Below are 27647 nucleotides of genomic sequence, written 5' to 3'. Positions count from 1 at the left end.
TACATACAGGTAATCAATGCATGCTTTTATACAGGAGACAGAATTCAAATTCTCTCTCAGTATTTCTATATACACAATAATACAGTGTTTTTCTTCTGAAAAAAGCTTTAAATCGGTCTTGCATGCTCGGTGTGCCAGAAGAATTAGTGCAAGCATATATTACAGTGTTATTGCAGTACAAAAAGGGGTTGACCTTAGGCTCTAAAGGGATTAGATACAGGAAGAATAAAAAGACTCAAGGAAAACAAGCTTTGGATCCCTTTAGTCAACTACGTCCTTCCAAATAGATCCCTGCTCAGTACTGCCTTTAAAGCTACAGCAGGCTGCTTCCCCATGATCTCCCTGCTGCCCTCCCCCTGAGACAAACTTCCCCAGCTTCTTCAAACCTTCTGTTCCTAGCAATCCATGAGAACTTCTGGCAACTTGAGGAAGCCCTTCTGCTGTGCCTCCAGCTGCTGGAGATCTGCTTGAAGGGGACTTCCCTGAGATCCACTGCTTCAAGCAAGCTCAAGCCTCAGCAGATGAAGTTTCTCAAGCAAACCAGGAAGCACAACAGGTTACCTACAGCTTTTGTCTCCTCTCAGTAGAAATGACTACATCTACCTCCTACTTGAATAAGCAGTTGGTTAAATGTGGTCTGGACTCTCTCCTGCTTAACAGCAACTGAAGTCTAACAGGTGACACAAGGTAATGCAAAGGAAGGATATGCTGGTCCCTGAGATTCTTCATGGGAGCTGGAAAGTCCAAGAAGCAGAAATCAAGTTCCCGACATGACGCTAATTGTTCCATTGGGAATGGGAAGAGGCCTTAGTCCTGAGAGATGCAGATGGCACACAGACAGCAAGAGCCATAGTCCGGTCTTCTCCGTAACAGCTTTGATTTGGATACTATCAGGACCTTAGCATATCCTGGAAGTGACATTATCCTCTGCCAACATAGACTAAGCTTGTTTGGGACTGGGAGATCTGGCAGGATTGACAACAGTGAGTGGAAAAAAAATAGAATCTGAGTTTCTGAAGCAGCTTTCTTCAAACCAGCATCAGATGAGGTAAAAGTAGCAGGGGTCTTAGAGCTGCCACGCTTGCTTGCAGGATCTCCGCATTCCAAGAATCAGCACCATAAGTGTCAGAGAGATATTCTTCTTTCCAGCATCTGACCATCAAATGCTCCACAGCCTTTCTCTTTTTTTTTTTTTTTCTTTTCTTCACCATGGTGACTAGGACAGTCCAGTCCTATGCTGGGTGAGTGCTCTGCTCCTCCCTATTTGTGCTTTCGTATGTTGTTAGGTTTGTGCCAGTTTTCCTAGCGTCTTGGACAGAAGCAACAGCTCTGTAAAGGTGGTACGCCTGCCACTTAGCTTCCCACCCCTGCACCCACCAGTGTCTCAGCAAGAGTCAAGGCAGAGCTCCCTGTGTGGGACCACCTCATTTTTATCAGAGACTCAAGAAATGGTGAGCAAAGTGGAAGGAAATGATAATCCAAAAATTATTCTAGTCCCAACTTAATAGCAGCAAGAAAGAAGAAGAAGAAGGATATTATGAAAGTTAAACATCTTCCTTAGTCATGAAAATAACCAGAAGTCAGCAGTGCTGAGTAAGAACCTGATCTGGCTTTTTTTTCAGGAAGGACCAAGCTGAAGGGGCAAGAGCCCCATGGAAATCTTCCTTGTTTCACTTATTCAGAGGAAATTTGCCATTACTGTGTTTCATGCTGCCAGATCAATTAATTGCACTCAATAAAACTGAGAAACTTGTTGGAGTTGTTGGAGGAAGCCCTGGGGATTCTTATGAGGCAAGTGCACTAGATGAGGTAACCAACTTGAAACACTTTGCATATGAAAAAATAAAACCTCCAAACATAAAGCCATTTTCTTTTCAAACACTAAAAGACATGCAAGTAAATGTAAAATGGGGATTGCTTCCAATCCCCAGGTTACATGGTTAGCAGCTTGTTTAAAATGTACATTCATTGCAACATCATTTTTTTCAATGGCGGCTGTAATACAAAGGAGTTGCAATACATCAAATAACACTTAGAAACATTTCCCAGAAATTAAATCTTTGCACTGTCCCATGGAACTGCAAATGCAGGTCTGTGTGTTATAGCAACCCAAACACAAAACACATGGTATAAAAATGAAACAAAAAGGAAGGTAGTACCGCAGTGATCAGCCTTTATGCATTTTATTTAGTATTTTAACATTACCCAGAATAGGTGTTTGCATACTAATAAATTACGTCCCAGGTGGCAGCAGTTCCTGTCACCAGAACACTCTGCCACCAACTGATGGCAAAGGGATGTGTATGCTACAAGACACTGAATGAAGAAAACTGGACTGTGCCAGGCTGCTGAAATCAGATCTGCAAAGCGCAAAGGAGGCCAGGTGTGCCATCTGAACCTGACACCACAAGGATACTTTCTGTAACCGACTGAGATCCTTTCTTTGCAACAGCCTTTTGAGCACTTGGATGTGTGCAAAGTGGCCCACCCCGGCACAGAAATGCTTCTGTAAGGCATGACCATGCGTGGCCATTCACACTCCACGTGTGTGTCAGGAACATAGACAAACATGCATACAATCAGAAATGGAAGCTCCAGCAAAATGCACCCAACAGCACCCTGGGGACCAGAGTGACATCAGGAAGCACATCTGGCTTACTTTGGTCAGCCTCTCCAGAAACTGTTGTCTCCTCCAGTCACTTTGGGGAGGGCTGGCAACTACAAGGGGAAGCAGGTCAAGAAGAAAAGCACCCCATGTTCCCAGCTGAGAAATACCTGGGGCAATTTAATCACTATAAACACTAACAGGAGTTTACGGATTTTCAAGGCTTCAGACCTTGTCTGCTAGGAAAAGCAGTTTTATTTTCTTCAGCTAGCCTCCTGAAGCCCATCTGTTTACTGCCAAGGAGAGCTAGACAAACACACAATAACTATCTCCAAATAGTTCTTTCCCATTTGTCACCAAAGGAAAAAGGGAAAAGGAAAAAATAAAAGCTTCTCTTTTGACTAGACTGGGATAAAAGAGCCCTTTCTTATTCAATGTGAAAGTTGCGAAATGGTCTCAGCTCCAGGTAAAGTTCTGAGAGTGGTGAGAATAAATCTCCACTGACAACCATTAATAAAATGTGTCATTCATCTAACCCAGCGGTTTACAATAAAAATAAATCAGGTCATTGACGCAGTGTTCTGTGGATGTAATACGAAATGTGACTGGATACCACAGAGACTCCCAAGACTCCATGTAGCCTAAGGAAGAGATGCTCGACCTGCTGGGCAAACTTGGTGGGTATCTGTCACCAATCCCTCCAGAGCAGCAGTTAGAAAATTGCCCCCTATTTTCAAGAATAGTCTTGTGCCGCTGCCAAGCACTTAAAAAAGATCCACATATACACATCACGGAAGATTAATTGATGGAAGTGTGAGAGGGAAGGACGTTAGAAACCAGGAAAAGGACTGAAAGACGTCTTTCCATGCTTTCTGCTCTTCAGTCTCACAGTGTGCCCTATTGTTGAGCTATTTTACAATACAGGACTAAACTAGCAATGGCTATATTTTCTTGCCTTAATTTATTTACATAGGATCACAGCACCAGATTCAAATAGTGCATTTTTACATGAGACAGCAAGTTAACTTCCTGGTGACTTGCAGTCAAAGAAATGCTTCAATGATATTTGTCGTATTTGGTATATAAGTCCCACCCTCTGTCCTCACAATTTCCAGATCATGAAATAATATTCTGCCTCCTGAAATTCTCTCTGTGCAGTCAAACTCTCGCATCTGGCTTCACCCTGACATGTTCTGAAAAGGATTTATTTGCTGCTGACTTCCTCCAGTGGTCCGGCACGCCAAACAGCAGGGAAGCAGCTCACAGGAGAAATAAAGCACTTGGGGATCCCTTGGGTTCAGAGGCCACAGGAAGGTACAGCACTGGGACTATTGGTTTTGTTTCTGAATACACTCTGGAAAGGCTAAACTGAGGTGTTTGCGCTTGTTTCCCATCTGATTGCAGAAGTCGCCTACTAAAAAACAAATGACCAAGTCTCTCAGAAGAGGCCGTACGCTTTGGGGTAGTGTGGCAAGTGATGAAGATGGAACTGAAGCCTGGTGATGCTACCAAAACAAAAGGTAGTTAATGAGGTACCGATGAGGTAGTTCAACACTCCCAAGTGAACCCTCTGGAGGAAAGGCTGAAGCACAGAGCAATGTCCCAAACGACATTTGTTTTGTTTCTCATCTCAAAGTGCCCACAGCCTTAGAGGAGTTAGAAAAGAAGGTGTATGTTAATGGGCTTCAGTCACCTTTGGAAAAGAAATGCAGCCCAGCTACTGAAGAGTCACTCAACCTCTCTGCCTCGTGAGCAGGCTGAGAAAGGTGATGAGGGCACCTTTGCTTATTATCACTGATCCACTTGAAACAATAGACCTCTTTCCAGAAGTCCTATGTGCAAAAAATATACCAAAATCTGATTTTTTTCACTTCAAAAAGGAAAAAAGATTGACTGGTTCTTAAAGGCACTTTGCCTTCTCATAGAACACCCGGGTTTGAGTGCCGCAGGAGCAGCTGGGGAGAGCTAAGTGCCAAATGAGATTGCAGAAGAAACACAGAGCTTGTTTAAAACAAGATAATTTGATGGCCTAATGCCAGTGGCACAGCCCAGGTGAGGGAAGAACTGTCATTATTTGTGCCAAAGCCAAGAACACCAATCCTCATGGAAAAAATCCACCACCCTGTGGTACCTCCAGGTAAGACAGGCAGTGAGGAAACACCAGTGTGAATTAAAGTTTAGAATCAATGGACAAAGCATCAGCTCTGTTGCACTTCAAATTGCCCTGGCCTGGCTGTTTGAAATAACCTATTTATTTCTATTTTTATTTGGACTCCTTCCCTACAACTCCCAGGCTGGACAATGGGGACAGGCACTTTTGCCAGTCCAGAAAACATGCAGTTGGAAGAGCTTCTACAACCTGCAAATGGAGTTAAAGACATTTTCTCACTCACTGAGATCAGGCACTAATTTAAATGGAACTTAGGGACAAACTCACAACAACAGAAGTGGTGTTTAACTGGTGATCTATGTGGTTTGCAATCACAGATGGTAGCTCTGTCTCAAGGGAGAGGGCGTTGCTGGCTCTCTAAAATTAGCTGTTCATGTACACAATAATTTTGGGGAGATTGCCAAGTCCTAAGGATACCACGACCTGAAACTTGTGAAAATGTCCTGAAAATGGAGGGTATCTTCCATCATCATCTTTGACATCAAACTGTCTTTAAACAACATGATCACTACTCCTCACAGAGACTCTGTGCCGGGCCAAGACTGCCCCAAGTGCCACAATATGCCATTTTCCACGGTTTCCTCCCAGGAAATCAGAGGGAGGGAAGGCAAGAGGCTGATCAAAGCGCTACAGGGACTACATGGTGCAACATGAGACAGGCAACGCAGAGGTAACTGGTGCAGGAGGCAAGCCTTGCATACTCTTGGGAATGGCAAAGGTAGGAGGCAGTGCAGGTGCCCAGGGATGCAGTAAGGATGAGAGGGATGCCTCGTAGTATGCGGGAGATTGCATGAATGGCAACAGAGGCAAACCACAGGGGCAGGTGAATGTGTGTAGTGGGAAACGCAATCGCAACCGGGGCGGAGTAAAAAATGTTTGTCACATGGGGAAGAGATGGGATAGGCAAGGGTGAATGAAAAGGCAACTAGATCTAAGACAGCTTCTCAAGCAGTGAGGCGAAGACGAGGGGGGCTCTGCCTCCTCAAGACTTTGTATGTGAAGCCTACCAACAGCTCTGGGTTACAGCTGACTCCTGTTGTTCTTGCATCCAGATTGAGGTTTAAAAATAAACTAATTGGGTGGCAGCTGAGCAGTGATATCTCTGCTTATGGAGCAGTGGACGAGATCCCAGAGGAGAATGTCAGCCAGTCCTCGAGTCAGCTGCCTTATCTCAACCCAGTCTGCAGGACAACATCCAAGTAGAGCTTCTTCATCCTGGGCTGGGAGGTGTCAACTGCCAACATCCTTCACAGCCAGGTGGTGCCTGCTGCCTCCCAGCACTGGAAGGGAGAAGGTGTGCTCCAGCCCTCACCCTCAGCTGAGTACCTAGGAAATGAAAGGCAGCTAGAACAGCTTCCTATGCACTCCTCAAAAGTCATCTGGACATAGGATTTGAGAGGTGAGCTGATCTGCCTCTGTCCTTGGGGACCCTAAGAGAATCACCACATGAACTACAGGAAAAAAGCTGAAGGAAAGGTCTTGGAGTCAACATCTCCATGTGGAAAGGAAAGCATAGGTCCAGGCTGGAAGTCTCTAGGAAGCAGAAAGACACTTAGCCCAGCAAACACAACCTCTGAACCGGTTTGTCCTTTTTGGAGCAACAGTCTTGCAGCAGCCTTGACCACCACAATGTCCAGGTTCAGACCCACAACAAAGAGAAGGAGTGGAAGAGCAAGAGATACTTTTCTTCATGAAGAGGTTGCACAGGGATAGGATTATATCACCTATACGGCTGTCTCACAGGACATTTCTATCTTACATTCTGTCATCACTGTAACAAAAGAGACTTCAGTGAAAGAGGTGATGCGACATAACTCTTCCACTTACCTGCCCCTCAACACTGGCAAAAAAGTATGGGAATGGTGGACAAAGTCAGGTCCACAAGGGGGACTTCCTCAGAACGGGTATATCAGCAGGTTGCTCCTACGCAGATACACTGGCATCTGCAAAGCTGCTCCTTTGTCAGCAGAGTTTATGTTCAGCCAGCCCCTCCCCCCTAAAACCTCCACTGAAAGTGAATGTGTGCAGGCATAACTACATTTACCCAATTCGTGCTAGGTTAACCCAAGCATTTACAGTAACATTTTCAGAGAAATCACGTCTCATTAGCTCCTTCCTATGGGAAGGAGTCTGGGGAGAGAGTGATAAATAGGAAACGTCTCCCATTCTGCATAGAAAGAAAGTGAAAGGATCCAAGAGACTAAGATATAAAAAGATGGCTTTTGTATGTATGTACGACTGATGTGCAGTTGCTCACAGAAGTAGAGCATGAGATCCTAGCAACAGCTACCTCTCCTTCTGATGCTAATGATCTCTGTACTGTAAAGGAGTGGCAAATACTCATTTCAATCCTCATTTTGGATTCTGAGAAGAACAAGCACTATGTATAGTGGGAAGTAAAAAAAAAAGAACACCTCTTTCAGGATGCAAACCCTGGGTTTGGGCCCTTCTAATGAACACAATTTGCCTAAAGAGTCTGATGCTGAAAGGGAATCTTATTTCACTAGTATTGATTTACACTGACTTACTGCAGCTGACGAATTTGAGGAACCTTATCAAACATAAGAGGAAAAATAACTAGTGCCACTAACTTTTCAGCCTGTAGCCCCATGATCACTTTTTGTGTTGACAGCCCTCCATCAGCTGTTTTTTCCCCTGCTGACCCTGGCTTGCCAGTGCTGTCAGTTGTGCACGTGGACAGTGAACCAACGTGGGAAATGAGCCAAAGCTGCAAACATCTTTCCTTCTCCCCGTGCAGGTCTGTGCAGCCACATGAACACCGGCATTGGCACAGGGGAAAGGGCTGAAAGGGCCGGGTGGACTGGGGTGGGGGTAGGAGGGTACCTCTTGGAGAACCGACACTTCTGTTCCCCTAACTTGACCATGAAAGGGCAGCCTGCAGTGGGGAATGGCTGCTTGCCACTGCCTTTGAGCTTTCTAGTTGTTTGGGGTTTTTTGACAACTGATTTGGGACATATTTACATTTATAATTGCAGTCATTATAAATGAAACACAATAAATAAATGCAATATAAATGTAATCTACAGATTTGTTTTTTAGAATCGCACTGTAACTAGTTTTAATATTAATTTATTACATTTCCATATATATAAAAAGAGAGCTATTTTCACATTTCTTTAATTTGCCAGTGTTCCTCAACAATATGTGGATTCCACAGTAATTATTACAGCCTTAGATGAAGATGTTACAAAAATCTGCAACTTGACTATTTTTAATACTCTCTGCATACTACTGTAACATCAGGATTCCAGCCATTAGCACCAATTAATTTGTTTAGAATTAAATTGTAAAAGACATATTGATCATAAAATAAAACTTCCCATAAAACCCAGGTGACAGCAACATGTCCAATTATTCTGGTATAGAGCCCAAATTCAATGGTTTAACAGGATTGGTTTAGAAATCAATATCCCACCTTACAGAATCTGAACAGCGAATAATTCAGTGTCTTTCAATGATGTATTTCAGCAGTTTACCACCCATGTCTTTAAAATGAGCATCTTTCTTCTAGTTTGACCTCTGTTACTTTACCTTCCAGCACCTCGACCCATATCTTTGCCTGGCAGATTAAAAACCTCTTTTGCTCTCTCCAGGCAGGTACTCCTAACAGCAATCATGTCACCTCTTAGTCTGGTCTTTAATGACAGACTGCATTTCTTCAAGCTCATTCTACAAGGCAGGTTTTACAGAATCAAATGATTCTTGTATTATTTCTCCTTTTTTAGGTTTTGAAAACATTTTTTAAAAATTCCAGACAAGATTTGGATTCGATGTCTGGTAGTGGTCTCACCATTACAAAAGATCTCTCCTCTGCTCACATCTTCATTTTCCTGCTGATACATCAAAGAAGACTTTTTAAATTTTTGTTTTGCTGTAGCAGCATAATGAGAACTTACATGCAGCTAATTATTCCCTCTAACTCACATCTCATTTTGGGAGACAGCACCTCCCCCCAGGGCACAGTTTCTCACACTCTGTGCACGTGACCTATATTCTTCGTACTTGAAACATGACCTTGTCCCTGGCTGAATGTAAGAATTAGTCTGAATGCAAGCCACTTATCAAGTAATCCAGATCTTTCTGCAGAGCTGGCCTGCCGGTATTATTTTATCAAGCCAACCATATTCCTCTCACTACAAACTTTCTCCTCAGTCATTTCTTTTCTCCTCTTGACAGCCACTAAAGGTATGGAATAGTGCTGAGCTAAGGGCAGAAGATCAGGAGTCCTAATGAGAAACATCCCCACTTGTAAGAGATACCAACATATAAACATATTTTGTTTGGTTAGTTGGTTTAAAATTTATGAATTATTTTAATTAGAAGAAAGTCTTACTGAAGTCTATATAAATCAACTACCTTTATCGATCAGACTTTCAGACTTAGAAAAAGAACAGTATCAAGTTTACTTGGCAAGAACAGTTTCTATATATAACCATGATGAGCAGCATTATATCCATTAGTACACTTCAAATTTTATGTATGGATCACCTAGTCATTGTTTTTGTCTGAAATGGGCAGGTTAGGGTTTATAAATACCCTATTATTTTTTAATTTAATTTAATTTAATTTAATTTAATTTAATTTAATTTAATTTAATTTAATTAAACAATTATTCTGTTTGTTCCCTTTTTTCACTGGCAAAACTAAAAATTGTTTTTTAAAAAATTAGAACAACAGAAATTTTCATTCCTAAAATCGACCTTGAAAAATGAACATCAGTATTTTGGAGGTGATGAACTAAAAAATTATTAAGAGCTACTGATTTTAAATCTACTTCTTTCACAAATTCCATTTTCTCCGGAATCTGCTTTTCCATTGAAGTCTCCTGAACATGGAAAAAGTAACATCAAAGTAGAGGCTACTTAAGGAAATCATCCCTTCTTATGTCACTTTGAGAAAAGCAAAGTCTTGTTCTTTCTGGTTTCTGTGCTCAACAAGAGAAGAACTGCCAAATAGGATTACGCTACTGGTTAATTCAGACTGAGGATTTCTGGCAATATCCAGTGTCTTTTTTGAAAATAAAACTGATCAATAAATTGCAAATAAAAATTTTGTCTGAGCAGTGAAATGTCCTGTAAACTCATTTTCTTGCGGCAAATCAACAGAAATTGATGTCATTGATTCAAGAATGACTGTGGGAAGAGACTGGTCATGCCTTCCCAAGGAAGGTGTGCTGCCCTCCCCATGGCCATCCCTGCACTCACCGGGATGCTCTGTGGGCAGGCGGGATGCAGCGCATGCCCAGCCTGCCTGAGCGAGTCCTGTGGCGTGCAGACCCACCCGGCCAGGCCCTACAAGCTTCAGAAAGCACTGCCCACCCAGTCTGGGGTTGAACTACCTGGGATTGCTTATAGAAGGGTGAATCTGATATTGAGGGAGCCTCAGGCAGGGCACGTATACCTACAGAAATCAGTATTTGGAAGGAAGCATTCACTGTAACTCCACTGGAAACACCTTACCTATGCATAATACCTCCGTGTCACAACTTTCTTCCCGCACCCATACTTATCCCACACCATTATCACATCTGCCTGAGCTTTCTAGATGTTATTCTTGTCTGTATCCTGTGCTTATGTACTTTCTGCTGAGCATTTTACTTTGGACTTGCACTTTCCTAAAGCCCTGAGCACCAGCAATGACCCCTTCTTCTTTAATCTTAACATCCATACTGCCTCTTCTCCCAGAACACTGGACCAAAGGCTCATTTCAATAGAAGACAGCTACCACATTCACTTAACTACAGGTGGTCTTCATACAGCCGGCATTCTACATTGCAGCTATCCTGAGAAGGGCAATACATCGTTGCAAACCCCAGAAATAAGGATACTTGTGACAATTTAAATTAATCGCGATTTCCCTTTTCATCTGAAATTCAAGTCAAGTTTTAGACAAGGGCTCCAGGAGCTCTGTATACCAAGTGCTGAGACCAGTTTATTTCTCAAGTGAGATCTGTTATCACAGGCGTTTCCAAGCAAGGCCAGGAAGCAGGGCTGCTCTGCCACTGAAAAGCTGCAGATGCCTAAATTTTCTGGAATTTAGAAACAGCTGGATTAGTAAGAAAATCCTTGCTATCCAACTCTTGACAGTCAGCGCCTCTGGGGGAAGGCAGGTAGATTTGGAGCAGCTTAGGAGTGCAGAGCAGACAAACAGGTCCACTGCCATGTAACAGAGGCAAAGCCAGAGAGACGGAAATATGTGGTCACTGCATGGAAACAAAACTGCAACAAAACCAAGGGGATTTCCAAAGCCAAAGCAACAAAGATACATGATCGTAACTCCACAAGAGGGACAAATCCTGAGGTCCTGCCTCAGGTGAGCTTCCAGTGGGAGTCTGCCTATATCTAGATGGAGTAAAAACTGCCTACAGATTTGGCCCAGTGTAAGATACCAACAAAGATGCTTGAACTGATTTGCCTGGGGAAGGTAACGCTTGCTGATACCTCCACGGTCTCTCCACTCCAGTCATAATTTGACAATGTTTGTGGCTTGATTGCATGTGTTCAGCGAGGCAGCCCTGCACTTCCTACCCCAAGGCTGCAGGTTACGCGAGCGAGTCTCTGAGATGAGCCCTGGCATCCACCTCTTTCACACATCACACGTTCACCATCTGCGCTCTCATCTTCGGCCATGCTGCCACCCCTCACCCAGGCTGCTGGGAGGTTTAGAAAGGCAGATGTTTTCAGTCTCTGTGGGGTCTGGTTGCAGGGGCTTTGGAAGTTACAGTACCTTAGGCCAGTTGTCTGGGATTCAATATTGCATTATGTAGTGACACATTGTGGGCAGGTGGGATCTATTATTGCATTATGGAGGCTGCTGCTTCCCTGAACAGGCTATGTTTTGTGTGTGAAGCGGGCCCACACCTGCTGGAGCTGGGACCTGGAAATGCGGAGGACGGAAGGCATGAGTCTGTGGTTTCCTGCCGTGAGGGGCATATGCCTGCGGTGGGGCATGCGCACAGGGCTGCTCTCCGCTGAACGGCTGCGCTGTATGAAAGTGCCACCAACGTGAGGGTAGTGTTCTGTCTCCAGGGTTGAGGAGGAGAAAACGGAGGACGCCAGTCTTCTCAGGGGGCTGTACCTCGGGAGGGAGTGCTGAGAAGGCCTGTCCTCCTCCAACTGAAAAAGACCAAGAAGAGTGGAGGAAAAGGTGTCAGGCAAAGACTTGACTCGCCCCTGGTTTGTGATGCGCATGCTGCAGACATCTTCACTGGCGGATGAAAAATGCTTTTGCTCTACGTGGGGCTTACCTACTGCTCTGTGTCTACAAATTCCCGGGGATCCTACAGGCACCATGGGAGCCTGCCATTACAGAGGGCCTGCCATGCTCTCCCCAGCCACACGGGGACATGAGTGACAGCAGCAGTGTCAGGCTCTGCTACGTCAGTCCCCTCCTCTGGCTCTTCAGGCCACACGCCTCACCTCTGTTCCTCTGGCATCACTCATCTTGACATGTCATTAGGCTATCCATACATCTTGCATATAGAAACAGTCAAACTCTGAACACACTTGGAAACCATGTGTATGAGAAAAGGTGAAACACCTGGTACCAAAATGATCCTATGGATTTAAAAATGAGGGATTCTTAAGGGCTCTTTCAATTAGTCTTATTAAAACTGCTGCAGGGATTTGCAAAGGCAACTTTGGGGGCTGTTAGTGGACTTTCCTTTTCTCACACTTGCACTGCTGGCCTCCCAATACACTTCTATATTGAGTACCTGCAGGGGGAGCATTAATACTTGTAGTTTTGGTAAGCGGAGGACTGGCAGCAGCTGGAAAGGCAGGCAGAGTGTAATTCTCCTTTCAGTGAGAAATTCAAAACACAGAGCCGTGGGAGGACGTGAGGAGAAGATGCACATTTAGGTCCCTTTTCTGCTTCTGTGATCCTGGGATGGCCAGGAGAGGTAGGAAAGCATACACATAGGGCAGCTTGTGCCAGGATGAGATCGCAGCTCCTACGCTCCCTTTACGCAATGCATTAACAGGAATGACTTCAGATTCTTCACCGTGAAAATGCTAAGCTGTTCCTCCCCTTTCTACCTCTGCTATGAAACTAGTGCTTTCACAGGGGTTAACAACCTCAGTTTCCAAAACCAGATCATCATCCCTAGAATTACATTTTTCCTTTCAAATCCATTCCCTTCCTTGTGCTGCATTTCTTTTCAGGAAGTCTCTGCAGGTTTCAAAATGTAATTGGGAAATGTGAAAAGGCAATATTGTATTTTATTAAGCCAACACTGCTCTTCTTACCTTACTAGAGATGTTGCCCTTGCCAATGATATGAAAAAAAAAGAGCTGAACTTCAGTCTCATCTCTTTCCTGTCACCTTCAGTATCTTTGCAGTGCTTTGAGGTGGGTAGCTTATCTTCATATGTCTGAGAACTACTCAGCTTGTGGTGGGCATTAAATGTGAAAAGCAATTACTCACAGTCCTGAAGGTACTGCATAGATCAGACTCTCAGATGTAATGCTGTCATACAGAGTACTTGAGAGAGAAAGAAATTCTAGCCAGCAGCTCTAATTTCTCATAAAGACAACCATCTCTTCTGTGCGTAGATGGTGTAGAAATTCAGTCCTGGGTGTACTGTTTGTAGGCTGCACAACTAAGTATACTGGAATTATTTTTGCTCCATGTTTGGGCTCAGCATATTGTACAATTTCCAATGTATGTATCATCCCAACGTGGTAAAATACTTCTCCCATCAAAAAGGATCACTCTAGCTACCCAGATGGACCTCCTTTACAGCACAGGACCAAGGACCTTGCCCAGGCCACGACAGGACAAACTGCAACACCCCACCAGCAAGCGCACTTAGCTGTTGCTACCTCCTGGCTGAAGCTGAGGTTACAGACACACCACTTTTCTTCGCTGATGCTCTAATGCATAAATTACACTGTCAATGCTGGAGGTGCTGCCCCCTTTTATCCCTTTGCCCTTGGCAGCAATCAAGGCTGGATCACCTTCCATCAGGCCTATTCTGCTGTTTGGACAGGAGCAGTTTAACACCTCTAATGTGAAGTTCCAGAAAAATACGTTGATAGAGCTCGATATATTTTAAAAATATAAAAAGTAATTTGGAATTTCTGCTGGGCTTAGGGTTTTGATTGTTATGACCTGTATATATGTATATATAATGAGCACACATGAGCATTACTTCTCTTATAGTATCACCCTTCTGCTCATCCTTTATTCCTAGCACAGGACAGGAACCTTGAATCTAAAGAGTGTGAGGGACAGAGGCCAACTCTACATACATCCTTCTCCATCACCTGGCAAGTTCTTCCCCTGTGGAGGGAAGCCAGAAGAGCTGAATGTCAAAGAATTGCATCATCTACGATAGGCAGCAAGTGCAGCTCAACACTGAGTGAGGGGCAGTGAGAGTCTGCCCCTCTTCTGCAAATGTCCATTTCTCATCGCTGAGAAATGGTCCCTCAGGTCCCCTCAGAGCAGCCACAGATGATGCTGTAGAAGGGAAAATAAACCAAGACACACACCACCTTTTCACATCAAATTTTCCCTGCTGCTTTCTTCCCCAGCCTACCTCTCTGCCCAGGGTTATAGCCAACCCTGAGAGCTTGCTGTGTTTTGCTTCTACCTATTGCTTGATTGTTTCAGCCTGGCTTTTCTTCTTTCTGCCTCAGAGCCAGTGAAGTTGTAGTTTCTGTCCTCTCCTCCTGCTGCCTGTAGGCACCCTCTGGGAGTGACAAGGATTTCCCTCATCACTACCCCAGGGTCTGAGGCCACAGAAGCCCAAAATATAACCCAGAGCAAGCCCTGCTCAGCTTTCAGTCCTCAGTGCAGATCAGAGTTCCTGCAGGTAACAGACCTGAGGCAACCCAGAGCTCTGCACCACATGAACCAGAAGACACAGTACAGATCACCCAAAACGTCCTGTCTTTGCTGTGAGGCAGCCCTCTCCTGTGTCTCTGTGTCCCTTTCCAAGGAGTATTTTATATCACCAACTCAAATCAGTGGAGGAAGCGTACTCCAGCACACTGGAGTCGCTGAAGTGGCTGTCCCCTGACCAGCTGTGCTGCTCCTGAGGGTATCAGGCAATGTCACAACTCTAGCATCCCTCAGATGAGGCACTGATGACGTTCAGGAGCATGGGGGCACCCGTAGGCTCAGCACCAGAACAGAGAGTATTTTCTTGGCTCAGTGAGGGTCTCAGCACAGTTTTTTACAGCAGAAAACAAGGGATTATAGGTAAAGTTGGACTCCCAGGTGAAGCTGGCCCAGGCAGCCTGTGCAATGTGCTTCCAACTGCCTCCTGTCTTACCTACAGTGTTATCAACACAGGTCTTCACACTGAGCACCCTTGAGTGATCTCTCAGCAAAGATGCCAGCAGTGGGGTATGGCTGGGAAGGACTCATAAGCTCCATAGCTGCTGCCCTCTCAGGGTCAACACATGGACAATTTTAAGTTCATTTGTGGCATTCTCCTGGCTGTGGGAGAAAAGTGGCCTAATATAGCACCAAGGGAGATTTTCTGAGTGATTCTAACTACACGGCTAAATTGGTGAGGAAATACACCACTGCCTCTTTACATTGAGACCTTTTCTAAAAGACAAACTCTTGGTTCTGGGAGATGGGAATGTAAGAGACAGTGTAAGCAAAATGCTCTCTGAACTCTGCAGAATACATCCAAGAACAGGTAAGGAAGAGTTAATATGAGCTCCCACTATTGCTTAACTTTTCTTGTGTTTTTTCAGTACAACATCATTTGGACAGGCATATTTTAGGCAGGCAAGTCTCGGAATATTTTGTACAATGCCAACTGCACTAGTGATAAGGGAGATTCACAGTCAAAAAATACCTATGATCACACACCTACAGTCAGAAGTAATTGCTAAAAATCATAAATGCATGAATGTTTGTATTTCTTTCCAACACAGAAGGCAGCAGTAAGTTGTCATCTCTGTCAAGTGTCAGTGAATTTACTCAGCATATTTAAGACCTTGACAGATTTTTAAATTACATTGCTAGGTGTGGATATAGATGATTTCCAACAATAATAGCAATCCTATGTCAGAATTAATATGTATACAAAAGTGCAGCATCGATCTTTTTTTCCCACTCGTTTTTAGCTATTACTATAGCCTTATCTGAACCTTAGTGCATAAAAATAAGCAGGGATTTATTAGAACATTCCTGAAATGCATACATTAAAGTAAACCCTAAGAGCTCTGTTAAACAGCTTTCTTGGTGCTTGGTGCTGCACTGGGTGGTGCACAGAGAGAAGGGCTTGGGCAAGACATCATTTCATGACAGACCTGTTCTCCCTCTCTATACCAGCACCTCCCATGAGGTCTACACTCCACTGCAGCTGCCTTCTTGTCAGCTGAAACTGGGAGATATCCAGTATGTCAGAATATTTGTGTCAGAAATTCCCCCAGGCTATTCAGAGCCTCCTCTGTACTTGACTTGCCCCACAGCAGCATCTGCTCACACCGTGCTCCCTCTTACACCCACGCACTTTCATAAGGACACCCCCCCACCTCACACTTGCACTACAGTGTCCTTCTGCCAACAGATTCATGTATTTGAACAAACACCTGAGCTCTAAATTAGGATAACTCCAGGAACTACAGGCTGGTGGTCAGCCTGGAAAGGGCATGGAGCAAATCCTCCTGGAAACCAGAAGGAGAAGAAGGTGACTGAGAGCAGTCAGCATGGATATATGAAGGGGAAACCATGCCTGCAGAGCCTGATATCTTTCTGAGATGAGATGAATGGGTGGGAGGTTGTTTACCTCGGGTTTTGACACTGTCTTCTGTAACATCCTCATAGAAAAAATGATGAAATATGGGCTAGATAAGTAGACAGTGAGTTGGACTGAAAACTGGCTGAGCTGCTGGGCTCAAAGCATTGTGCTTAGGGAAACAAAGTCCAGCTGGAGGTCAGCCACCAGTGGTGTAGCCAGGGGTTGACACCGGGGCCATTACTGTTTGACAACTTCATTAATCACTTGGGTCATGGGACAGAGTGTACCCTCAGCAGGTTCACAGATGATACAAAACTGGGAGGAGTGGCTGACACACCAGAAGGCTGTGCTGATATTCAGAGGTGCCTGGATAGGCCAGTGAAATGGGCAAAAAGGAATTTCATGAAGTTCAACACAGGGAAGTGCAAAGTCCTGCACCTGGGGGGGAACAGTACATGCTGGGCACCAACTGTCTGGAAAGCAGTTTGACAAGAGAAGTACCTGGAGGTCCTGGAGGACACTAAGCTGAACACAAGCCAGCAAGGTGCCCTGGTGGCAAAAAAGGGCTAATGGCCTCCTGGACTGCATGAGGAGGAGTGCTGCCAGCAGGCTGAGGAAGGTGATCGTTCCCCTCTACTCAGCACTGGTGAGGCTGCAGCTGGAGTGCTGTGTTCCAGTTCTGGTCTGCCCAGTACAAAGGAGACAAGGACATACAGGAGATGGTCCAGCAAAGGGTCACAAGGATGATGAAGGGACTGGAGCACCTCTCATTTGAGGGAAGGCTGTGAGAGCTGGGACTGTTTAGTTTGGAGAAGAGAAGGATCGGGGAGGGGGGTGTTCTCATCAACACTTATAAATACCTGATGGGAAAAAGAAGGTGGATTCAGACTCTTCTTAGTGGTGCCCCGTGAAAGGACAAGAAGAAATCCGCAGAGACTGAAATACAGGAAATTCCACTTAAACATAAGAAAAAGGGTTTTTACAATAAAGGCAATTGAACACTGGAAGAGGTTGCCCAGAGAGATTGTGGAGTCTCCATCCTCAGAGATACTCTGATTGAACACTGTCCTGAGCAACCTGCTCTGGTTGATCCACCTTGGAGCAGATAGTGGGATCAGATGATCTTCAGAGATCCCTTCCAACCTCAACCATGCTGTGTTTCTCCCATACTGTTTTTTTGCCAGAAACTAACAAATAATGGCTTATATATTGGAGATAGAGAATGGAGGAACAAAAAAAACCATTAGAGCAGGGATTACCCGTTTGCTCTCAGTTACTAGTCTATGGACACCAATGGATGATCACCAGTTTTTGGGAGATGAGAACAAGGTCCCAAATGGGTACAACAAACCCTATAATCTCATTCATGGCAGTTCTACATTTAGTGACATCTTTGCCTATCTTAAAGGCTCAGTTCATATTAAAAGTTAAGGAATATTTACTCACACACACACACTGTCTAATCACAGTTTCAATACAACCCAGAGGAAGCCCAAGCCTCAGCTACAGGAAACACCTGTCATTGGCAGTGAGGCCTTCAGTGTTCTCATTAGTTAAATCCTCGGTGAAATTCTTATTAGTGTCCCAACCAACAGTCCCTCCATCTCTGCTGTACCTATGGAGAACAGGCTTCTGCTTTCCTTTAGGCACCAAGTAATTTTTCCTTTGAGAGTTAACAGTTCTTTTTGTGACAGCAAATGGAAAAATATGGATGTCACTGCAAAGCTGTGAATATAGAGGCAACTGAAGGTTCCAAACATCAACAGAAGCACAACTGAATCACAGCCAGCCAAAGAAGTCTAGTGTTGGCCTATATGTACAAAGCTAGGCCCAGGAGTAACTAGAGGATATTTCAGAACACAGGGACCAAAAATGTGCGGTCTGCTGGAGAACCAAGGCTGTCTAATACATTAGTAGTTATCACCCACAATCCCATTAATTTACTTTTGTTGCCTGCTTTTTAAGTATCACTATGCAGTGATAAGCAGCCTTCATACTGCATCACACTCAACTCCCCCAGTCATTTCACACAGCAGTACTATGTGCTACGGCCAAGAAGGCACCTCCAGCCTTCCTTAGCTATGCTAAACATGTCAATGAAGTGTCCCTGCTGGTTCTCACAGCTGGTTCTTACCAGCCAGCCCTTGCCATGTTCATCACATCTTGCACATCTTGCACTGACCAGCCTAATAAGTGTACAGACAGAACAAATACACACACACCCTTCTAAACCTGCCAATCTTGCCTACACAATCTCTAGATACCTGGGGCTTCAGCATACTGCCTTTATACAGCAAACACCTCCACGTGGACCCTTACAACTGGACACAGACTCCACGACAAGCCTGTACTGCTATTACTCCATGCTCAGCGGACTGTCCTACTTGTGCCTGCTGTCAGTATTTCTGTCCTTCCTTTAAATGCTGTAGCCTCACGCACCCTATCAAGGAACACCTGGCCTGGCAGGCAAGGATTTGGTTTGATTCTCTTTACGTTGTTTCTTGTGTCATTCATTTTTGTTGCCAAAACTAACAGTCCTTTTTTTCTTGTACCTCTTTGAAAGCCACACAAGAGAAGAATCTGGGCAAGGCCTGAACAGAAGAATGTTCTTTTAACATGCTCCAGTTCAGTGAACGCTCCCTTAGAAAATATGCTCAAGAGGGAATGGGAGGTGGAGTTAATGGTCTTCCAGAGCAGACTGCATGAACGCCTGCCCTAGGAAAGGTATCACCGTGTACCTGACCCTGAGACTTGCCTGCTCTTTGCTGCTCTTCACTGCACTTTTGGACCCCACATGTATGAGATTCTCATTAACATACAAATACAAAAAGCCCTCAGGAGAACAATTTTATTGTCTCTTGCATGAACACTCTGGGACAGCCTTCTTCTGAATGTCTGAGAAATGAAGATTAGATATGACAGAGGAGCTCTGAGCCTAACAATACATCATGTTTTTCCAGCTAATCTAATAAATTACTTCCCACTAAAAACTGATCTTCTTTATACCTTCAGAGTACCACAGAAAAAAGCAGACTGAAAGAAAAACAGACCTCTACAACTATCTGGAAAAAACACAGTAGGTAAAGAACTTTTCTATGAGTAAACACCTGGTAGCAACAATACCAGTCACTAAAGTAAGGTTGACAGGATCTGATTGCTGGTTACTCTGAGGTTTTTATTAGGTATTTAGAAGAAAGTTTAATTTCAGGGAGTTACTTTATGATTTTCATTGCTGCAGGCCTTCCCAGTGCTGATGTATGGTTAGATTAGTGAGCATTCTGTTGCCATACACTGCTGTTGCTGCTGAGAAACTTTGTGGAGAAGATTTGCTAGTGACACCTTCATACAACTAAGTGGTCGTTAACAAAACACTGTGGGAGAGCAATAAGAGACTGATTAAAAGGCACCCACAACCACAGCTGTACTCCCCTCTTACCCCTGTGCCAAAATAACTGAAAGATCTTGGTAACAGTGTGTCCTTAGTAGGGGACAATGTTACTAGCTATAGGGAGCAGTTCTAAGGTGTTCACAACAGTTGCAAGCACTGTCAGGAGGAGTTTTGCAAGAGCGTCCATGCTTGGAATCACAGACTTCTCCAGCACAGCTGAGGTTCCCTAAGGTGATGCTAACCTAGGCAACAAGGTACAGACCCAGGGATCTTACCTGTCTCTGAGGACCAGTAGGTTCAGATTCTCGTCTCCTTTGTCGGATAGCTGGTGCTGAATGTAGGGGGGAGTGGGCTGGACTTCCTGTCTGCTGTTCATGTTTACTGTCAGATACTGTTTGAGAAGGTCCTTCATGTCTGTGGGAACTGTCCTCCTCAGTCACAGGCTGCATACCCCGACTTCGCCCATCATGCGTCTTCGGCCTGACTGCAGCATCTGTCCCCAGGCGCCTTCTCTCCTCACCCTCTTCAATAGGTCTTAGTTCCTCAGGCTCCTCATCCGTGGTTCCAGAGGTGCTTGGCTCAGCACCTGGGTGAAAGTCCTTCAGCTCTGTCTCCTTATCAATGATAACCCATTCCTTGCTATCAAAGTCCTCCTCCTCTGCAAGTGGCACTGAGCGGAAAGCATTGCTGAGGGCTTCATGTTCCACTGAAGCAGATACATCCATCCTACCACTTGCCTGCCGGTCAGCCTGGGCAGTATCAATGGACAGCATCTGGGCTGGCTGGGAGGAGCATACAAGCCGTGACGGAGAGCCAGGTAAATCCATTCGAGATCTAAAGACAGAACAGGAAGCCATTAAAAATACATGAGGTTTGTTTGTGGTTAAAGTTAGGGATCATAAGATGTGAGAGAAAACACGTATAGTCCTTCTCACACATTTCTTGGTACACATCAGAAAGATAGGCTTAAGGAAAAATACTTGTTTAGAATCTACAATGGCATAAAGATATTCCCCCTAAAGTGCTTCAGTATGACAGTCAATCCTTCCTTGATGACAGGATGGTAACCAGTTTCCCCCAACAACACCAATATATTCTTTCCCCTTTGGTAAGTTCTACTGCTTTGGCAGGGGAGGGGGGAGCACCAACCCAAACCACCCCTAAATCCTAAATCTACTGTTTGATTTAACAGCATCTCTGCTGGGCTTCTATAACCTTTTCAGCTGCACTGTGCTATCTCTATGGTGGCCACTGAGGCCTCTAAGGTGACCACATGAGTTCTTCAAAGACAGCAAGAACCATTGATCCCACTGTGCATAGATGACCTCAAAATACTTTGGAGGAACAGGAAGGAAATATGGCAAATATTCTTTTACAAAGGGTGGTATAATGTTCAGTGGCTCACGGTCTAAATAGCAGCAGCTTCTGCAGCTGTGCAGAAACACCTTTCAAAGATGCCCTGGAAGCTCCCTGTGCCCCAACAGCCCTGGCAGCAACTCAGCTGGAAAATCCTGTGGCAATTCTGTCTTTCTGCTCCACAGTGTTATGATCCGTGCTTCTCATTGGGCCTGCACCTGCTGCTTCCTTTGCTTCTCTGTCTACCACCGAGGCTAGCAGCTTGCTGCACAAAGCCAGAGTGTCTGCTGCCCAGTGAAAGACAGCTGCAGTGTGTTTTACAAAAGGATTTCGACAAGGACCATACAGGAGCCTTGCAGACTCTTCTGGGAAAAGCCTTCCATGTGTGAGAAAGCATGAGGAGAAAGAGAAATGACTGACCATCAGGTGAGGGCTGCTAAGCAATACTAGGTATCTTTAACACAGTGGAAGGTCAGAGCTGAGATGGAACGAATTACAAGCAAAATCGAAAAATTTTTGGTGAAGAAAGGGGAATTAGAGAAAGAGGTGAACCAAAGTTTGATGTAGAGAACAAAGATCTCAGCAAAAGCCATCTGATGGATCTGAAAGAAGCAAGCCTGTATTTGTTAAAGTCTTAAAAACTTATTATTGTGAATAGGGAACACTAAGTATGCAAAGTAAGAATTAAAAATGGTCTACACTCTGTGTGTGAAGAGCAACTGGATTTTAAAAAGCTGTTGCTAAAAGGATTTAGTCAATGTCTTCATTCATTCCCCAGCAGAGGAGAGACACCTGGAGTAAAAGATTTTACTCCAGAAAGCCAGAAGAATTTCCCAGTGCTGGGAGTCAGGTCTATGTTGTGAAAAGACAAAAACAGAATAAAGAGAAGACTGTGTGCCAGAGGGGGATTGTTTTTGCACCATATTTGGTGCAGGCTGCTTGGAAGATGAAAAAAAGATCTTGATTTTAAAAACAGGAGCTGAAGGAAGAAGGCAGGAGAAAGAGACACCTTTTGGATGATACCCATTTTCTATACTAAGTTAGCATGATGCTGAGTAGACAAAAAGAGCGGGAGAAATAAAGGAAGAAGTTAAAAGCATTCAATGAACATACAGGACTAATGTTGCTGACTGTTATAAATGCGGGGGTTTTTTTCTCCTTCCTACTTTAAAGACCCTTTCTTCTGGGCAAGAAAAAGAAGATGTAGCAAGACCCAAGATTTGTTATTCAAACTCTAAATTATTAATAGCAACACAATCAATCTTTCCTGAATTGCAGCTTTACAGCATTAAAGCTTCCCTCAGTCACCCAGAATAAACCAGTACCTAACAAACTGGGGGTAGTGTTAGGGGATCATCCTCTCTCTAGCTCTTTCTGACCCTCCTTCATTTCCAGCTACCGTCTCCTTGTGACTGTTCTGCTTGGCTGAAGTCTGTCAGATTTTCTTTGAGAAGGTGGCTTGTCTCTCCTCCACCTCTTTCAGAGAAGCCACCCCACCAGAACATCCTAGAGCCACAGTCCATGCCCTGACTTGCAATGGGAAAAGGACGGCAGAGTAACAAAGGATGTGAAGGAGGTTACCAGCACCAAGGACTTATGTCTGGTAATGTGTTCTACAGCACACAATAGTTTAAAAAGTTTCTTTTCATTATTTTTATAATTCTGGGGGTTTTGTTTATTTCTTTGCTGTGGATCTGAGAGAAGGTATTCCTATTACCCTCAAAATCATGGTGTAATGTGTACTTCTCACATGCAAACAAGTGCAATGCTATATGCTGAAAATGGAATACTATTATTACTATTAATGAAAAATAATGAAACAATGAAACCCACGAGATCAGGATCTACCAGCTAGCTCCCAGAATACATGCATCCCTGTATGTACACTAAAAAGATCCATTCTTCCCTCCCACCTCAGGCCAGCCAAAAGCTTTTTGACTGTTTACATTATCTCTGATTTGATGATTTGACTTCCCTCTGACAAATATCCATCCTTCTGTCTGTGGAGTTCAGCCCATCCAGGGACAGGATGAGATTCATTCCCACTTACTCTCTTTATTAACAGACATGAGTGTCTCATCAGAAAGATCATAAAGCCCATGAACACCTCCACCCAGAAATGAACTTCCAGTGCTTGCTAATCTAATGATTATGTTGGTCTCAACAGTCAATCCTCAAGACACTGCTAAAAGCAGCAGGAGACTACAGAGGGTGAGCAAACCTTCTTTCATGTAGATCTGCTTTGCCATCAGCTGTGGAGAGGCGTTCTGACTCAGGGCTGTTCACACGGCGGTATCTTAGGGAGCGCACTTGTGCAGTAGGGGACTCTGGAGGCACTCGGACAGGGGAACTGGGGCAGACGCCATTTCTCTGCTCCTCTTCCACCATGCACTGAGTCTGTAGGGTGTAAACACAGAGAACCTCAAAATCTGACCAAAGATGCTGATTTCCCATCCTTCACTGTTCTGTGCTTTCTCCCAGGATACAGTTTCAGCTGCATTTTCACAATCTACACATGCAATGTTTGAATGAATGCAAGGGCCTATATGCCCTGGCAATTCTCTAGTATTAAAACAAAGTATAGATTTTAAATCAATTCAAATATGCACACACCTTTACAAGGTGGCCTTTGCATTGCAATTACCCTGAATAGTTGATCCAAAGGAGTTATCATGGGCTAACCTACATACACAAACCCTAACTGCTTATCCAAGATGTCTAAGAGCCCTTGTTTGTCAATATTTGTCTGTGCAAAGTCCGTGCATTATATTGTAGTATATATATACTTTTACTTCTGATGAACTTGATATGACTAAGCTATCCTAATTCCCAAGATGGTTTGGCATTTTTTTGGTTTTTAAATTCTTGGTCCTCTAAATAAGTCCCCAAGGACATATACTCAATTGCAACATCTGTAAGAGCTTTCCACAGATCCAAGGTCACCCAGGGACCTGAACATGCCTGTGGACACTTGTGAGCATTGAGTGTTCATACTTTACCAGTACATATTTTCTGTTTTCAAATGGCCTCAGTGAACTTGTGTGGGATTTTTTGTTTTTTTACATTTAGCAGCAGACAAAAGAGCAAAAGTAGGTGCCTGTAACACAGCTGCCTTCTGCCTTCCACTGTGCTGCTTCCCCTTGGAAGAGAAGACCTGCTTAGACAAAAGTATAGAGGCAGAATGGTCCAAGGACTACAGCAGCAGTCTAGGATTTGCTTTCAGCCCTGTTGTGCTGCCAGCCATGCAATGTCAGCTGCTACACACCGCCTCTGTGTGGGAATGTGCATTGAGGTGCCAGTGCCAGTTCCTAGCACGGAGAGTGTTCACCCTTCTTTGCAGCATGCCCTACATTCACTTGCTCTCTGTTAATGCCAGAGGCTCTGAATGTGAGCAGGATTCTCAGTAAAATGCTGCTGATCAAGACAGCTGCCTTTGTGCATGTACTGTGTATATGGCAAGTCAGTCAGTGTCCATAAATTAGCAGATCTAAACTGTCTAGGCAGGGTTTGGAATGCATAACTAAGGAGCCTTTGCAGCTAGGGAGAGTGGAGGAGAAATTTCCAGCATTACAATGAAAGCACAATAGATAATAATGATTTAATGTATAATCCATTCAAGCCAGGAGAAGTTTAGTGACAAAGGAAGGCTGAATGTGTTTGTGAAAGGAGCAAAGTGCTGATGTAACCATAGGGTAACAGGCAGCTTGGTAAGGTTCAAGAGCAGAGAACTGGGGGAGTGTGCAGGAGAGCAGGAAGAGGCTTCTGGAAAAACACAGAATTAGAACTTTGATCCAGTAGAGGAAGGAGAACCAGAAGAAGGATTTAGAGAGGACAGTGACATTAGTCAAGTAAACTGTCCTTAGCATCGAAATGGGAGAAGTGGGACAGAAGGAGATCTGAACTGTGTGAACAGAGAAATAAGGATGACCTTAGGTATCGGAGAGAAAAAAAAAGGCAAGATCTACGCATCACCTAAATACAAAGAGCAAGACGGGGAGAGCCAGAGTCCTTCTAGTGCTACAAGACTGGAAGATGAAGGATAGTGAAGCTGTGACTAGCAGAAGGGTGCTGCTGCCCCCGCAGTTCTGAAAGACACAAGAGATGCCTGAGATTACAAGCAGAGGTGAAGCTATGCCCTTACATATCAAATCCGCAGCCTCCTTTTTTTCTCCATGTGGTGACGGTGACTTAAAAACTGATTCTTTCTCAGAGAACAGTCAGACTAAAGATAATAAGCCTAGCAGAATGAAAGGACAGGCAAGAGTCAGACTAAAGATAACAACCCTCACAGAGAGAAAGGACAGACTTCTTTAGCTTTGGAGAGCATGATGCCCTGGGCTCTATTTCATAGACTGCTGTGTAGCTACAGAGCTTGTCAGGACTGAAGTGCGCATTGCCATGCTAATTCCCTAAGCTCCTTTGCCAGTAAACTGACAAGAAACAGCATATCCCTTGGCAGGAGAGTCACCTGGTCATGCTGTAGATCTTGCAGAAACCTCTCCTGCCTCTAACTGCTGTTATATGACAGGGCTTGTGAATGACAGCACTGAGTACCTAAGACATGATGCACAACTAACAGGCAGAAAGGACATTTACGACTCCCTTGTGCCCATCTCAGTATGACTGAAGAGCATCGAGTCACCTGGTGGTTCAAAGGAACAGAAAAACACATAGGAGTTACCAGGATTTTTCTGTAATACTCTTTTTTTCCTTGTACTTTGTAGAAACAGAACTGTTCCACTCTACCAGGCTTTTCTTATTTCATTTTTCAAATTTTCAAATGAGAACTTCTGGGAATGCAGACAGTTTACCAGTGGGAGACGAGAAAGTGATTTGAACTTGGTTTACAACTTTCTGTATTGGGGAATGCTGCTGGCAATGTTCCATACAGATAACACATTGATCCAAATGATCTGCACCAGTGAATTTTAAGCAAGTTAGATGAGATTATTTCTTGTCTATGAATAATGTTTTCTAATAAGACTAAGAATAGTGGAGATACCTATAAGGCTGAAAGGACTAACTCTGTGCCAGTATAGACTGAAGTGAACTCTGGTCAGACCCAGAAGACCGGCAGATTTAACAGGCTAGTCCACAAATGTCCATTAAAGACAAGTTTGTGAAGTGAATCCGATATGCCCTGATAATATTTTAAGTCTGTTTGATGAAGGTTTCTCTGCTAACAGATTTTTTATCTGTATCATGTATCTGATGTCACGCCAGGTGACATTCTGATTTTTAAGCAAGACTTGAGATCAACACAACAAATACTAATTTACTCACAATATCTAAGTGGATCTAATAAATAACTGATAGATTCTCATACTTAACATTTTCTATGGAATCACCATTCAGTGGGGATGCCTCCAAGAAATTAGGTAATATTTACAAGAAAAGACTGAGAAACAGCTTGGGGATTATGAGGAACACCAACAGAAGTACACACTTCATGCAAGCTAAAAAATCTAATATGATCTTGGAATGCAGAAATATGACAATATTAAGTGATAGCTTCTTTCATTCTTCACAGGGGTGAAACCATTAGTAGATGCTCTTTATAGATTGTGCTGCCCTTAGAAAGGAAAGTTAAGAACTGGAAGAGAAAAATCAATGATAATTCAACACGTGGAAAAATACAGCTTATGAAGACATCTCTGAAGAAATTTATTTACCCAAGACGTTAGGACACAATAAAATTTTGGTGTACAATTTCCAAACCTGGGACATTTCTGATATTGTTTCAGCTATGCAAGGACAAGAATTCCATTGCTTGAAGTATCAAGGTCCTAGATAACAGTATGATTGTACAAAAGATTTACTCTAGCATTATTGGCCCCCAAAATGTCATTTGCATAAAGATCCAAATTAATCCCAATGGCTTTTACTCTGTAAAAAAATTGTTTGCAATTTCCCATTACCACAGGGAAATTCCAGTGCTTTTTGGTCTGCGCTATGTAGGATGCTACACAAGTAGATCTGAATGGCTTCTAGCAGTCTATGAATCCATTACCCTAAATCCAACAGCCACAGGAGACAAATAAATGTTCTTTACTTTGCTGATGCTGATCCTGAGTTTGTTGCGATTCACATCTGTCTCTTCCCAAACTTCAGCCTCATTGAAAGCCGTGTTTGGAGCCTGACCGAGACCTTCCGCTGGCCGGCCTGACAGGATGGGGGGAGCATTCTCTTGATCACTCAGATGTTCACCCTGTAGGACATCCTCAGTGTTCTCACGAAGTAAGTCCCCAGGTACTGGAGTGACATTAACCACCCTATGGAAGAGACAAGAAGAAAGTTAAATTATTAGTACTTAAAGAAGGAGGCCTATTACACTGCCCCACAGAAACTTCTTTGCAGCTTTTAGGGTATTACCATGTTGAAAAAACAGGCAGTCCAGCATTATCCC

General features: G+C 43.9%; 1 protein-coding gene across 5 annotated transcripts in view; it reads right to left on the bottom strand.

The window, feature by feature from the left end:
* TTBK1 (tau tubulin kinase 1) overlaps positions 1 to 27647 on the bottom strand; it is a 122759-nt gene that overhangs the window by 16967 nt on the left and 78145 nt on the right. For all 5 annotated transcript variants that reach the window (XM_037405391.1, XM_037405389.1, XM_037405388.1 and 2 more), the window contains 3 exons: positions 27294 to 27513; positions 23463 to 23638; positions 20161 to 20719 (listed from right to left, as the gene is read on the bottom strand). In XM_037405391.1, the coding sequence (XP_037261288.1) occupies positions 20161 to 20719; positions 23463 to 23638; positions 27294 to 27513 (955 nt within the window). The remainder of the gene's footprint in view (positions 1 to 20160; positions 20720 to 23462; positions 23639 to 27293; positions 27514 to 27647) is intronic.

The sequence above is a fragment of the Falco rusticolus genome, chromosome 12 (assembly GCF_015220075.1).
Source record: "Falco rusticolus isolate bFalRus1 chromosome 12, bFalRus1.pri, whole genome shotgun sequence".
Taxonomy (NCBI): domain Eukaryota; kingdom Metazoa; phylum Chordata; class Aves; order Falconiformes; family Falconidae; genus Falco; species Falco rusticolus.
The sequence above is the reverse complement of the archived record's forward strand: the minus strand, read 5'-3'. Positions and strand labels throughout refer to the sequence as shown.